This window comes from Amblyraja radiata, chromosome 13, assembly GCF_010909765.2.
Source record: "Amblyraja radiata isolate CabotCenter1 chromosome 13, sAmbRad1.1.pri, whole genome shotgun sequence".
In the NCBI taxonomy this organism is placed as follows: domain Eukaryota; kingdom Metazoa; phylum Chordata; class Chondrichthyes; order Rajiformes; family Rajidae; genus Amblyraja; species Amblyraja radiata.
This window is the reverse complement of record NC_045968.1, coordinates 6317058-6332626: the sequence shown is the minus strand read 5'-3', so window position 1 is coordinate 6332626 and position 15569 is coordinate 6317058. Positions and strand designations below refer to the sequence as shown.

At 42.2% G+C, this 15569-nt stretch overlaps 1 protein-coding gene across 1 annotated transcript in view; it reads right to left on the bottom strand.

The window, feature by feature from the left end:
- Positions 1–15569, bottom strand: part of LOC116980119 (guanylate cyclase soluble subunit beta-2-like) — a 60874-nt gene that overhangs the window by 14838 nt on the left and 30467 nt on the right. Inside the window, exons 6-9 of the mRNA XM_033032229.1 lie at positions 9246–9466; positions 3637–3718; positions 3249–3352; positions 725–941 (exon numbers count right to left, since the gene is read on the bottom strand). Coding sequence (XP_032888120.1) covers positions 725–941; positions 3249–3352; positions 3637–3718; positions 9246–9466 — 624 coding nt within the window. The remainder of the gene's footprint in view (positions 1–724; positions 942–3248; positions 3353–3636; positions 3719–9245; positions 9467–15569) is intronic.

Below are 15569 nucleotides of genomic sequence, written 5' to 3'. Positions count from 1 at the left end.
CGTCCGGATGCTCCGGTTTCCTTCCACAACCCAAGGACATACATGTTTGTAGGTTGATTGGACTCTGTAAATTGCTCCTAGTGTGTAAGGCGTTGGTGAGAAAGTGGGAGAACACAGAACTAGTGTAAATGGGTGATTGATGGTTGGCAAGGACACAGTGGGCTGGAGGACTTATTTGCATGCTGTATCTCTAAACCAATCTAAATCAAACTCAACTCAATGTCCAATGGACATTCATAATGAAAGGTCTTCATGAAGAGTGATATTGTGAATACAAATGAAATATTGTCAAGAAATGGAAAGTTGATTGAATTAATGAAACTATTATCACATATGGCATGTCACAGTGAAATTCTTTGTTTTGCTTACCATCCACCAGTACGCAAAGAGTTGCCACATATAGGGTGCTGACAAAGTGTTCAATGTGCTCCCAATGGTGACAGGAAATTATAAATGGAGTTGATGAGTCATAGAAGTGGTCCAAGGGAAGACGACCATGTGTGAAAATGAAGAGTAGTCACTATTGGAGGGGAACTATCTGCATGCAGCGGTAGAAATGAAGCTGTGCACAGGGAGATCCTTGAAAATGGCCAGTAGAAAAAAATAACTTTGTGAAGTGGTGTCTCTGGTAAATCCAGATTTATTTTTCCTGTTACATTTATCATGCAAATTATAGTTAACCTTCATTGTCCCTCATTTCAGGTGCTACTTATTTTTCACTCACCTTTTAGTTCCAGCATTGGACAATGCTTCCATGATTCCGGCATCATTACCCGTTTTGTTCTGAGCCGAAATATGCTATTAATGAATTTCTGTATGGTTAAAATTTTGAATGTTACTTCTGGATGAACAATGGTGAAATATGCATCAAGCTGGATGTTCATTGTTTGAAGACCTGGGACTATCTTCTGTATACTTGTCCCTGCTTGTTTCACCCTAAGCTTAAGAGACAAGCAAAGTATTGACATAAAATATTCCAATAGTCCATGTATAATTTGTACTGATTATGCATGTTAATAGCATGTTAATAGATGCAGTTGAATTAAATATACTTTGATTACAAGAAATTAAAATCCCCAATATGATTTTTTTTCAGTAGCTGGACATGATGATACATTGGATCTTGTAATAAAATCAACTGGCACAATGTAAAGAAAATTTTATTCAGTACTCTACTAATGACACTGGGTCAGAAATACATGAAATTTGCAGAAAATTTGCAGAATGGTGGCCGATTAGGAAAAGGGGAGATGCAACGAGACCTGGGTGTCATGGTACGCCAGTCATTGAAAGTAGGCATGCAGGTGCAGCAGGCAGTGAAGAAAGCGAATGGTATGTGAGCATTCATAGCAAAAGGATTTGAGTATAGGAGCAGGGAGGTTCTACTGCAGTTGTACGGGGTTTTGGTGAGACCACACCTGGAGTATTGCGTACAGTTTTGGTCTCCTAATCTGAGGAAAGACATTCTTGCCATAGAGGGAGTACAGAGAAGGTTCACCAGACTGATTACTGGGATGGCAGGACTTTCATATGAAGAAAGACTGGATAGACTCGGCTTGTACTCGCTAGAATTTAGAAGATTGAGGGGGGATCTTATAGAAACTTACAAAATTCCTAAGGGGTTGGACAGGCTAGATGCAGGAAGATTGTTCCCGATGTTGGGGAAGTCCAGAACAAGGGGTCACAGTTTAAGGATAAGGGGGAAGTCTTTTAGGACCGAGATGAGAATTTTTTTTTTCACACAGAGAGTGGTGAATCTGTGGAATTCTCTGCCACAGAAAGTAGTTGAGGCCAGTTCATTGGCTATATTTAAGAGGGAGTTAGATGTGGCCCTTGTGGCTAAAGGGATCAGGGGGTATGGAGAGAAGGCAGGTACAGGATACTGAGTTGGATGATCAGCCATGATCATATTGAATGGCGGTGCAGGCTCGAAGGGACGAATGGATCTACTCCTGCACCTATTTTCTATGTTTCTATGAAAATAAAAACAGACCATTTTGGACTTTATGCCAGTGCAGGCTTGGTGAAAGAACTTACGAATTTAATCCCATAACCATTTTTTCCCCAGTTTCCTGCAAATGAATCCTTTTCCAGTAGGTGTACAAATGCACTTTAGAAGTTCCCTGGAATTTTATTCCACCACTCTCATGCCACAATGGTGTGACAATTATTTTTGTCGTTTTAACTCTAGTTATAAAGTCAATTACATTCTATCTATCTACAGCTACCGATCTCTCCTGAAAACGCAGTTCTTCTCCACTGACCATATCAAAAACGTTCACAACTTGGACATCCACATTTGTACGCTTCTTAAATTTCTCTTTTCTAAGGAAACTGTCATAGCTGGTTCAATACGTCCACATAATTCAAGGTATTCATCCTTCTTTCCCCAATGAACTCGTATTTCCCTGTTAGAACTCTCTACATTCAGCAATGGCAGAGCACTAGAGGAAATCTTTCCTCAAGGCAACATCTGGTAAATAGCCCTGAACCTCCTGCACAACTGAATCTCCAGGTTCTGGGCCTCCAAATCAACAACTGTTTGATGCTCTTAAATAGATTCCACCCAATTTATAGGCATCAATGTCTTTAGAAATGAAAGGTGACAATTGGGACGAGCTACATTTTAATAGACATGCAAGTCATAGAATCATACAGTGTAGAAAGAGGCCCTTTGACCCAACTTGCTCACACTGACCAACATGTCCCATCTACACTAATCACACTGACCTGCATTTGGCCCATGTCCCTACAAACCTGTTATATCCATTACAAATGAATCCATAGATCCCAGTGTTACTCAATTACAATTTAGTTTAGTTTCGAGAAACAGTGCGGAAATAGGCCCTTCGGCCCACCAGGTCCGCGCCGACCAGCGATCCCCATACCTTAACACCATCCTATACCTACTATGGACAATTTTTACATTTACCAAGCCAATTAACCTACAAACCTGTACATCTTTGGAGTGTGAGAGGAAACCGAGGATCTCGGAGAAAACCCACGCAGATCACGGGGAGAACGTACAAACTCCGTACAGACAGCTCCCATAGTCAGGATCGAACCTGGGTCTCCGGCAGTGCATTCGCTGTAAGGCAGCAACTCTACCACTGCTCCACCGTGACTGCCCCCAAAAGAAAAGATTGTGGACCAAAGGGCCTGTTCCTGTGCTGTATTGTTCTATGTAGAAAGGTTGACACATGAGACTGCAGTTGCTGGAATCTGGAATCTGCACTTTGATAACCCACCTCCTGGTCGAAGACAATGTGAAAAGGAAAACAGTCACAAAATGTCTTTATCTCTATCCATAGCTTATCAGGATAAGCTGGTTCGAACCCTCTTAACACTCTTCCTATAAAGAAAAATATAAAGTGTGATCCCACAATCTATATTCAAGCGACTGACATAAAATATGTTATGAAACCACTTGGATTTATTAACACTTTCTAAATTAGATAATCAGTTATAAAATAAATGGGTGAAACTGACAAACGTTGATACAATTTTACATCTTCAAATTTTTTGCAACAAAGTTTTACACCACGAGGAAACTGAAGTTTTGCAAACACATTAGTTTTAACTCCTCATGTTGCTTTACATTATCTGCACTGGTTTTGGAAATGGTACATATATTACCTTTTCCAGGAATTGTTTCCCAATGGCTTTCCTTGGCAGTGAATCCACCGATACAATTAATGTTTGTAGCATTTTCCAATTCCTGAAACATGTGGTCTTGTTGAATATACACTTAATACATTTGTCATTTATTTTTATCTGCTTATACATGAGGTACAAAAAACTCAATAGTCTAACATTCTGCAACTATATAGTTAGATTTATCTCCCCGTCTGCAACAAAATATTCAAACATACAACAGACTGTATTTTTCTGTAGAAAATTGTGATTTAAAAAATACATAAGAAGTGGGAGCACAATGGTCAAATTATTTGACAAGGATCCAAAGATCCAGACTTCTGATCTGAAAAGAGGAACGTGAATCAAACCCAAACCCGGGTGAAGTGAAATTCAAATATTTGAATAGGTCAAGAGTAAAATAATTAGCATCCTTTTTGGCAGCGATAAACCAGTGAGAATGTTGGAAGCCACATCAGCACCATTGATCTCCATGAGATAAGGACATTTGCCATCCTTACCTAACCCTACAAACTGTAAATTACTCCTGGCCCATCGAACTTCTCGACCGAATGAAGAGGCTTAGAAGACCATTGTTCAACAGGTGGCTATCAATAGATGAAAATGCTGACCATGCCATCAACATTGGCAAAAATGTGAAAGAATAATAGAAAAATGAATTAAAATGACAGATGAGTTACACAAGCACATTAGATCACTGATCAAATAGGCAGATTTTATTAAATGTCTCAAAGCAGGAAAGGAAATTAAAGACACAGGAGTTTGTTAAAATCCCACAGCTTTGGGTCAAGGGCAGTTGAAAGCTTTATTGCGGATGCCAGGATGAATTGAGGGCAAATTAGGGGAGTAGAAAGATCAGGGTTGGAAGAGGTTATAAAGGGGGTTATAGGTAAGGGGGAACTGTACAAAAGGGACGGATTGTGAGTCTTTGGCTCGAGAGTCTTCGGCGAGGAGGCTGCTGAGGAGAGGAGACCACGCAATACGCTTGAGAGGTAGAGACGAAAGAAGGAGATGTCAGGCAAGCTGATTCAGTGCGATGCTTGCAGTATGTGGGAGGTCAAGGACACCGCTGGTGCCTCTGGCTGCTACAAATGCGAGAAGTGCATCCAGGTAGAGCTCCTGAAGGGCCGTGTTGGGGAACTGGAGAAGCAAGTGGATGACCTCCGGTTCGTCCGAGAAACGGAGTCGTTCCTCGACAAGTCCTACAGTACGATTGTTACACCTAAGGTACTAGAAGAGAGAAGGTGGGAGACAGTGAGAACGGGAGGGAAGCATGGAATGCCAACTTCCCCGGGTGTTGTACCTCTTGTGAACAGGTTCACCCACTTAGAAGCTGTCGGGACAGAAAGCCTTCAGGCTTTGAGGGTAGAGGGACAGAAGACGTGTTTACACTGAGCGGCGGACTGGCTTGCGATGCGAATAGGGCTGTTGAGCCAGAACCAAAAAGGCCTAAGGCAGGCAACACCATTGTAGTGGGAGACTCCATTGTGAGAGGTACGGACAGGGGTTTCTGCGGCAACAGACGGGATGCGAGGATGGTGTGCTGCCTTCCTGGTGCCAGGATCCAGGATGTCACGGACAGAGTGCAGAAAATCCTCAAGGGCGAAGGTGAACATCCGGAAGTGGTAGTGCATGTCGGCACAAACGATGTCGGAAAGAAGGGGATGAATATTCTGCAGCGTGACTTTAGAGAGCTCGGAAAAATGCTGAAAAGCAGGACCTCCAGGGTTGTTATCTCCGGTTTGCTTCCAGTTCCTCGTGCTGGCGAGAGCAGGAACAGGGAGATACGGGACCTGAACGTGTGGCTGAGGAACTGGTGCACGGGGCAGGGATTTAGATTCTTAGATCACTGGGATCTGTTTTGGGGTAAGGGGGAACTGTACAAAAGGGACGGATTGCATCTTAACAGGTGTGGGACCAGCATTCTGGCAGGCAGGTTTGCCACTGCTACACGGGTGGTTTTAAACTGAATAAGGGGGGTGGGGTGTCGAATGGCATAGTGGAGGATGGAGTTAAAGGGAAAGGGTTTCTTAAATGTGTGAGCGTAGAGACAGAGGGGTGTAAAATGAGGGTAGAAGCAATAGGTAGCAAGGTGAAAAGTAAAAGTGGCAGGCAGACAAAACCAGGGCAAAAATCAAAAAGGGCCACTTTTCAACATAATTGTATAAGGGGTAAGAGCATTGTAAAAACAAGCCTGAAGGCTTTGTGTCTCAATGCAAGGAGCATTCGTAATAAGGTGGATGAGTTGAATGTGCAGATAGCTATTAATGACTATGATATAGTTGGGATCACGGAGACATGGCTCCAGGGTGACCAAGGCTGGGAGCTGAACATCCAGGGATATTCAATATTCAGGAGGGATAGAGAGAAAGGAAAAAGAGGTGGGGTAGCATTGCTGATTAGAGAGGAGATTAACGCAATGGAAAGGAAGGACATTAGTTTGGAGGATGTGGAATCGGTATGGGTAGAGCTGCGAAACACTAAGGGGCAGAAAACGCTGGTGGGTGTTGTGTACAGGCCACCTAACAGTAGTAGTGAAGTTGGAGATGGTATCAAACAGGAAATTAGAAATGCGTGCGACAAAGGCAAAACCGTTTTAATGGGTGACTTCAATCTACATATAGATTGGGTGAATCAAATTGGCAGGGGTGCTGAGGAAGAGGATTTCTTGGAATGTATGCGGGATAGTTATCTAAATCAACATGTAGAGGAACCAACGAGAGAGCAGGCTTTTTTAGACTGGGTATTGAGTAATGAGGAAGGGTTAGTTAGCAGTCTTGTTGTACGTGCCCCCTTGGGCAAGAGTGACTATAATATGGTTGAGTTCTTCATTAGGATGGAGAGTGACATTGTTAATTCAGAAACAATGGTTCTGAACTTAAAGAAAGGTAACTTTGAGGGTATGAGACGTGAATTGGCCAAGATTGACTGACAATTAATTCTAAAAGGGTTGACGGTGGATATGCAATGGAAGACATTTAAAGACTGCATGGATGAACTACAAAAATTGTTCATCCCAGTTTGGCAAAAGAATAAATCAGGGAAGGTAGTGCATCCGTGGATAACAAGGGAAATCAGGGATAGTATCAAAGCGAAGGATGATGCGTACAAATTAGCCAGAAAAGCAGCATACCGGAGGACTGGGAGAAATTCAGAGACCAGCAGAGGAGGACAAAGGGCTTAATTAGGAAAGGAAAAATAGATTATGAAAGAAAACTGGCAGGGAACATAAAAACTGACTACAAAAGTTTTTATAGATATGTGAAAAGAAAGAGATTAGTTAAAACAAATGTAGGTCCCTTGCAGTCAGAAACAGGTGAGTTGATCATGGGGAACAAGGATATGGCGGACCAATTGAATAACTACTTTGGTTCCGTCTTCACTAAGGAAGACATAAATAATCTGCCGGAAATAGCAGGGGACCGCGGGTCAAAGGAGTTGGAGGAATTGAGTGAAATCCAGGTTAGCCGGGAAGTGGTGTTGGGTAAATTGAATGGATTAAAGGCCGATAAATCCCCAGGGCCAGATAGGCTGCATCCCAGAGTACTTAAGGAAGTAGCTCCAGAAATAGTGGATGCATTAGTAATAATCTTTCAAAACTCTTTAGATTCTGGAGTAGTTCCTGAGGATTGGCGGGTAGCAAACGTAACCCCACTTTTTAAGAAGGGAGGGAGAGAGAAAAAAGGGGAATTACAGACCAGTTAGTCTAACATCGGTAGTGGGGAAACTGCTAGAGTCTCAGTTATTAAAGATGGGATAGCAGCACATTTGGAAAGTGGTGAACTCATTGGACAAAGTCAGCATGGATTTACAAAAGGTAAATCATGTCTGACGAATCTTATAGAATTTTTCGATGATGTAACTAGTAGCGTGGATAGGGGAGAACCAGTGGATGTGGTGTATCTGGACTTCCAGAAGGCTTTCGACAAGGTCCCACATAAGAGATTAGTATACAAACTTAAAGCACACGGCATTGGGGGTTCAGTATTGATGTGGATAGAGAACTGTCTGGCAAACAGGAAGCAAAGAGTAGGAGTAAACGGGTCCTTTTCACAATGGCAGGCAGTGACTAGTGGGGTACCGCAAGGCTCAGTGCTGGGACCCCAGCTATTTACAATATATATTAATGATCTGGATGAGGGAATTGAAGGCAATATCTCCAAGTTTGCGGATGACACTAAGCTGGGGGGCAGTGTTAGCTGTGAGGAGGATGCTAGGAGACTGCAAGGTGACTTGGATAGGCTGGGTGAGTGGGCAAATGTTTGGCAGATGCAGTATAATGTGGATAAATGTGAGGTTATCCATTTTGGTGGCAAAAACAGGAAAGCAGACTATTATCTAAATGGTGGCCGACTAGGAAAAGGGGAGATGCAGCGAGACCTGGGTGTCATGGTACACCAGTCATTGAAAGTAGGCATGCAGGTGCAGCAGGCAGTGAAGAAAGCGAATGGTATGTTAGCTTTCATAGCAAAAGGATTTGAGTATAGGAGCAGGGAGGTTCTACTGCAGTTGTACAGGGTCTTGGTGAGACCGCACCTGGAGTATTGCGTACAGTTTTGGTCTCCAAATCTGAGGAAGGACATTATTGCCATAGAGGGAGTGCAGAGAAGGTTCACCAGACTGATTCCTGGGATGTCAGGACTGTCTTATGAAGAAAGACTGGATAGACTTGGTTTATACTCTCTAGAATTTAGGAGATTGAGAGGGGATATTATAGAAACTTATAAAATTCTTAAGGGGTTGGACAGGCTAGATGCAGGAAGATTGCTCCCGATGTTGGGGAAGTCCAGGACAAGGGGTCACAGCTTAAGGATAAGGGGGAAATCCTTTAAAACCGAGATGAGAAGAACTTTTTTCACACAGAGAGTGGTGAATCTCTGGAACTCTCTGCCACAGAGGGTAGTCGATGCCAGTTCATTGGCTATATTTAAGAGGGAGTTAGATGTGGCCCTTGTGGCTAAGGGGATCAGAGGGTATGGAGAGAAGGCAGGTACGGGATACTGAGTTGGATGATCAGCCATGATCATATTGAATGGCGGTGCAGGCTCGAAGGGCCGAATGGCCTACTCCTGCACCTAATTTCTATGTTTCTATGAGGTGAGATGAGATCACAGAAAGACCTTTATATGTAAAGATGTGAATTTTAAACAAAGCATTGTAGATTAGCAAATACAGGTAAAATGGTACATGGATTCAGAGAGATGTGGGATATAAGCCGCAAAAATGTGGATAAACTGAAATGTGGAGAAAATGTGACTGCCCATAAACTATAAATGACATGGATAAGGCTTACGGTGATAAAAATAGAGGTGAAGGCAGACAATGTCACAAGTGTGAAAGTCGACCCTCTTTATATAATAGAAGATTGTGGAGTTGACCATTCAGCACCGGAATTTAACAGGATGGAGAATTACGAACAAACCGGCAGTGCTTGAGGCACTGGATGGAGTTAGTGGGGTTTTGCATGAAATTTCCAACTCAACTGAACATAATGGCTTTGGTCTGTCCCTTGTGGAGAATAGTTCGGGTGGATTCTTCAGGGACTCAAAATTTAATTTGGCAGCACTGCATCAAACAATTTGAGACCGTACCACTTGATCTGTCTGTTGTTCACTTTCTTTGCCTGTGTCAATCAGATGATGTGGTGTTGCAGATAATTTGCTATGTTGTTCCTCAGAAGGGAGTGGTTTTTGAGTAACCAAAAAGACAACATGTTCCTTTTTACCGGTTCGCTCCTCTTCTTCCATTTGGTTCACTAACTCCATTGTGACTTCACTGTTAAAAAAATCCTTTGCTACTGCTCCAATTATCCCTGTTGAAGGTAAGCAGTAATATTGTGGTTATGTGTTTTCATGAATAAAACTGGCAATTACCCAGAATAATGAAAAATTACATTAAAAATGTAAATAAACAAAATTAATAATAATATAGGGCCACAAAGATAGGTCACGGTTTTAGGTTTATTATCACATGTACTGAGGTACAGTGAAAAGCTTTGTTTTGCATGCTGTCCAATCAGATCAAATAATGCTATCCATAAATACAATAAAGTATAATGAAAGAGGAGCAAGGATTTTCAGCAAGTTTTAGGATAAATAGTCAGAACCTCGCTCCCAGGGTGAAAATGTCAAAGGCTAGAGAGTGTAGCTTTAAGGTGAGAGGGGCGAAGTTTAAAGGACATTAGCAGGACAGGTTTTTTGTGCACAGAGGGTGGCTGGAATGTACTGCCGGGAGTGGAGGAGGCAGATATGATAGTGGTGTTTATGAGGCTTTTAGAAAGGCACAGGGTGTTCACTAAATGGATGGATTTGCATCAGATTCATATTTCTTGGCATCATGTTCGGCACAGAAATTGTGGGCCGAAGGGCCTGCTCCTGTCTGTACTGTTCTATGTTCTACGCGCATATCCCGGTTCAAGAATTCTTAAAGGTGTGGTCTCACCAGAGATCTATCTATTTTGCAATCTTTACTCTTGTAATCAAGTCCTCTTGCATCAAAGACCAATGTATCATTTGGCTACTTAGTTGTTTGTGAAGAAAATGGAATGTATATTTCACAACGTTATGACTGACATATGAGAGGTTGGATCGGTGAGGCCTGTATTCATTATTTCGAAGGATGAGAAGGAATTTCATAGAAAACCATAACATTTTAACATTAACTATAGGGAGATTGGATAGGCAGGGATTATATGCCTTGGAATATAGGAGGCTGAGGGGTGATTTGTAGAGGTGTATAAAATCATGAGGGGAATGGATAAGGTGAATGGATAGAGATTTTTCCCCAGGATAAGGGGAATCAAGAACAAGAGGACATGGGCTTAAGGTGAGGAGGCAAGATGGGACACTGACTTTTTGACTCTGAGGGGCAACTTTTTCACTCAGTGGTGGGTATATGGAACAAGCTACACGACGAGCTGTGAAGGAAGGAACTGCAGATGCTGGTTTACACCAAAGATAGACACAAAAAGCTGGAGTAATTCAGTGGGACAGGCAGCATCACTGGAGATAAATCCTTCTCGCCAGAGTTGCCAGGGGAGGTAGTTGAGGAAGACACTATGTCAATCATATAGTGGTGAAATGAAAATGTTGCACTGGTGCCTTGCTAAGGTTGGTGTCAAGGAAGATTATCATACAAAAGTAGAAAGGGCTCTGTAATATATTTGTTGTTGTCACTGTGGGTCATAAATTGAATTGTTTTTATTTATTTCTCAGCACTAATTACACTCCAAAAACAATTAAGAGGAATTGAATTTGACGTTCGTACGGTCATGTCCTTCTAACATTTCAATATACATCACATACATGTTCAATTGTCATTGCCTGATCACTTCTCATTTAGTTTTGATGTGGAGATCCAACTACTGTAAGTTATAATTGAAATTATGATACGATTGCTTTGTTTTATCATTTATAAAAATATCTAGAAAATCTTGCAGATATTTCTTCACAATTTCTAACAAGACTTGGCAGTGGACAATAAAAGTTGCCCAGTTAAAAGTTCATAAAATACTCAAATGGTTTCTATTTGTTTTGTTTATCAAACATTTTTTTTGTTAAATTCTTTCATTGCTTTATTAAATTCTTTTTTTGGATCTAGGCATTGATGGTAAAGCCATATTTTATTGTCCATTCCTAACTGCACTGTAGTTTAGTTTAGTTTAGAGATACAGCATAGAAACGGGCCATTCAGCCCACCAAGTCCGCACCAACCAGCAATCACCCATACACTAGCTCTATCCTACACACTAGGGACAATTTATAGAAATATAGACATAGAAAATAGGTGCAGGAGGAGACCATTCGGCCCTTCGAGCCAGCACTGCCATTCATTGGGATCATGGCTGATCGTCCCCTATCAATAACCCGTGCCTGCCTTCTCCCCATATCCCTTGACTCCACTAGCCCCTAGAGCTCTATCTAACACTCTCTTAAATCCATCCAGTGACTTGGCCTCCACTGCCCTCTGTGGCAGGGAATTCCACAAATTCACAACTCTCTGGGTGCCAATTAACCTACAAATCTGCATGTCTTTGGAATGTGGCGGTCTTTGGATGTGAAAAACAGGATATTTGTGCTGCTACTGGAACATCCAGGAGACTCAAAAAACATGGCTAAAAGGCAGTGGAATAACATAGACATGGTTATCAGTGCTGTGAGTCGAGGTCCAATGACTTTCATACAATGCTGGAAGAATTGTCACAATTGTACATGTATGGTCAAGGACACTGAATGTATCTTCAAATACCACAATCACATAAAGTCCTATATTTGCTTTACATACTGTGCAATTCTCCCCATTTCATAATTCACCAGCCAACAAAACACATTAATAAACCCTCCTATCTGCCATATTATGCACTGCTTCTTCACAGGCATGATATTTCCTGCAACCCATTACACCCCCATCTCACACACACAGCTCCCACACTGAGCTTGGGTGCTGTCCGTGTGGAGTTTGCACGTCCTCTGTGTGACCACATGGGTTTCCTTCGGGTACACCGGTTTCCTCACACATCCCTAAGATGTGCGGGTTTGTAGGTTAAGTGGCTACTGTAAATTGCTCCCAGTGCTTAGCGATTGAATGAGAAAGTGGGATGACTTAACTAGTGTGAACAGGTGATCAATGGTCAGCATGGACTCGATGACCTGAAGGGCCTGTTTCCATGTTATGTCTCTAAACTCCGATAACGGTGGTTAAAAACAATCAACTGCAGGTGTTGGTTTACAGGAAAAGACACAGAGTGCAGGAGTAACTCCAGCAGAGATGTTGCCTGACCCGCTGAGTTACTCCCGCACTTTGTGTCTTTCGTATTCAGATAATGGTGTCTGGATTTAAGAGAATTAAACAGAACCAGGATCAACGTGCGAGAATGAAGACACTACTATAGTTCTCAGTATCCTGTAGGCAGGGTATTGTACAGAAATAGTATTGTACATCCACCCGTCAGCTTACTGGTGGATGAGGTTTTCTTCAAAATCGACAGATAAATATGTGTTAGATTACAGATAAAAGCTAATGGGTGTGAGCGACATTTTGCTTGCTGCATCGAGACTCACACCTGGAAGCCAAAATGTAAGTGTAAAATGTAGAAATATTTGTTTAGATAATTGCGTGATTATGTATTATGGTGGTGAGTTTGATTGGTATTGTATATATTATTGCAATAATCGATTCAATTTATTTTTGTTTAAAAAAAAAACCTGCATGTGATAACAAGGAGCATGGAGAGGGCCAGCCTCAACACCATACGTGAATCTTTGCACAAGCTGTTTGGAGCTGTTTCCTTCCTGAGTATCAAGAGAAAGGTCAGCCAAGCTGACCTCAATTCTGTGGGTTGCATTGCACAAAAGGATTTGCCAGAATAGCCCAACAACCTTCTCATTAGACAATAAGACATAGGAGCAGAATTAGGCCATGTCTGCTCCGCCATTTGATTATGGCTGGTCATTTTTTTCCTCTCAACCCCATTCTCTAGTATCTTTGCTCCTGTGCTCCACCAATCCTACTCTCTTATTCAAATTATTCTCCTATCTCCCACATGTCCACACAATTTCAACCTTACAATTTCCACAATCCTCAGTCTTCCAAAGATCAGGGTACTCCAGGAAACAATCAAACACCTTCTCGCAACTCGTTTAACCATGAAAATACGCTCCAAACACACGTAATCAGGCACAACCACCACTCCCACAATCATTCATTTTATATTACATTCAGTAACTGTACAGTTCCAAAAGCAAAGCACAATATTTCAATCTAACTTCCAAAATTTAAATCAAATACAATACACAATCTACAGTAAATACAATGCAATACACCATAAACTGCTACTTCATAATGTTGTCCACAGTGATGGAAATGGGGGGGTACGCAGCGGTACGGCGTTCCCCTAGTTTTCAGTTTCCAGCTCGGGTTTAATGAGTACTGCAGAAAGATTCGAGCCGTTTCTCACTTTATTCAACTCGGACGAAAACGATTTGTTACCTGCCACTGTTAGCACTTGTTAACAGCCAGTAGTTAACAGTAGTTATACAATCTGTCATAGATACATCGATCCACATTCTTCAGTAAATGTAATTGTGTTTTAACACCGAGTTCCTTTGAATAAAATTCAAGGGAGAATTTCTTAAACTCACTGTCAGGGCTACCGGACCGCGAGCACGGGCTCAGGTAAAGTCACGCTATTTTATGATTCCACGTTATTTTATTTGCCTCCCTGCCTCCCTGCCTCCGTGCCCCTCTGCCCTCTCTGCCGCTCTCCGGTTTCCCCGCTGCCCGCACTCTCCCCGTTCCCCGCTCTCTCCCCGCTACACGCTCTCTCCCTGCTCCCCATGTTCTCCCCGTTCCTCGCTCCGTTCCCCGGGCTCCCGCTCCCTCCCCATGCTCTCCCCGCTCACTGCGCTCTCCCCGCTCCCTTCCCGTTCCCCACGCTTTTCCCTTTCCCCATGCTCTCCCTGCTCCCTGCACTCTCCGTGCTCCGCCCCCTCCCAAAAACTCGATGATGTATTTTGGGAGGTTTTCTTGGAGAAAGGAGATGCATAACATGTGCACATTTAAAAAATCAGGGTTCAGATACACAAACCTTCAAAAGCAAATGATATGCTACCATTTCAAATGGGAAATAATGCTTAAGAACCTAATAGAAAACTTGTATAAATCGTTGGTTGTGCCATAGTTAGAATATTGTGTTACATTTTTCTGTTCCTTCAGCTAACAAAAATAATGAATAATTAGTCTGAGTTAGTCAATTAGTTAATGGTGCAGTAACGCTTGGCTAGTAGTCACCGTTGAATGGTATTGGATATACTAGTTATGAGGGAGAAGGATGAGTCAGAAAACAAGGCTCTAAATGTAAGTAAACTTTGGGAAAGTGAGGCAGAAGAGTAGACTATGCAGATCATTGACAAACAATGTGAAATGTTCCAAGATTTTCTTGACCTGTACATTTTGAATTGAATTGAAATTATTTGTCATTCAAAAATGAACGAAAAGAAATGAATGTTATCCCTAACAACTAAGTTCAGGTAGACAGTATCATGGATAAGGGAGAGCCAGTGGATGTAGTGTACCTGGACATTCAGAAAGCCTTTCATTAGGTCCCAAACGGGAGATTTGTGGGCAAAATCAGAGCACATGGTATTGGGGGTAGGGTATTGACATGGATAGAAAATTGGTTGGCAGACAGGTAACAAAGAGTATGAATTAACGGTTCCCTTTCAGAATGGCAGGTAGTGACTAGTGGGGTGCCTCGGTGCTGGGATCGCAGATATTTACAATATATATTAATGATTTAGATTAAGGAATTAAAAGTAACATTAGCAAATTTGCAGATGACACAAAGCTGGATGGCAGTGTGAACTGTGAAGAGGATGCTATGAGGATGCAGGGTGACTTGGACAGGTTGGGTGAGTGGGAAGATGCATGGCAGATGCAGTGTAATGTGGATAAATGTGAGGTTATCCACTTTAGTGGCAAGAACAAAAGGCAGATTATCATCTGAATGGCAGGTAGACCAATGCTGGAGTAACTCAGCGGGTCAGGCAGCATCTCTGGAGCAAAGGAATGAGTGACGTTTCTGGTCGAGACCCTTCTTCTGTATGGTGTCAGATTAGGAAAAGGGGAAGTGCAACGAGACCTGGGTGTACTTGTACATCAGTTACTAAAAGTAAGCATGCAAGAAACATCTGGCAGTGAAGAAAACTAATGGCATGTTGGCTTTCATAATGATAGGATTTGAGTATAGGAGCAAAGAGGTCCTTCTGCATTTGTACAGGGCCCTGGTGAGACCACACCTGGAGTATTGTGTGCAGTTTTGGTCTTCCAATTTGAGGAAGGACATTCTTGCTATTGAGGGGGTGCAACGTAGGTTCACGAGGTTAATTCCCGGGATGGCGGAAATATCATATGATGAA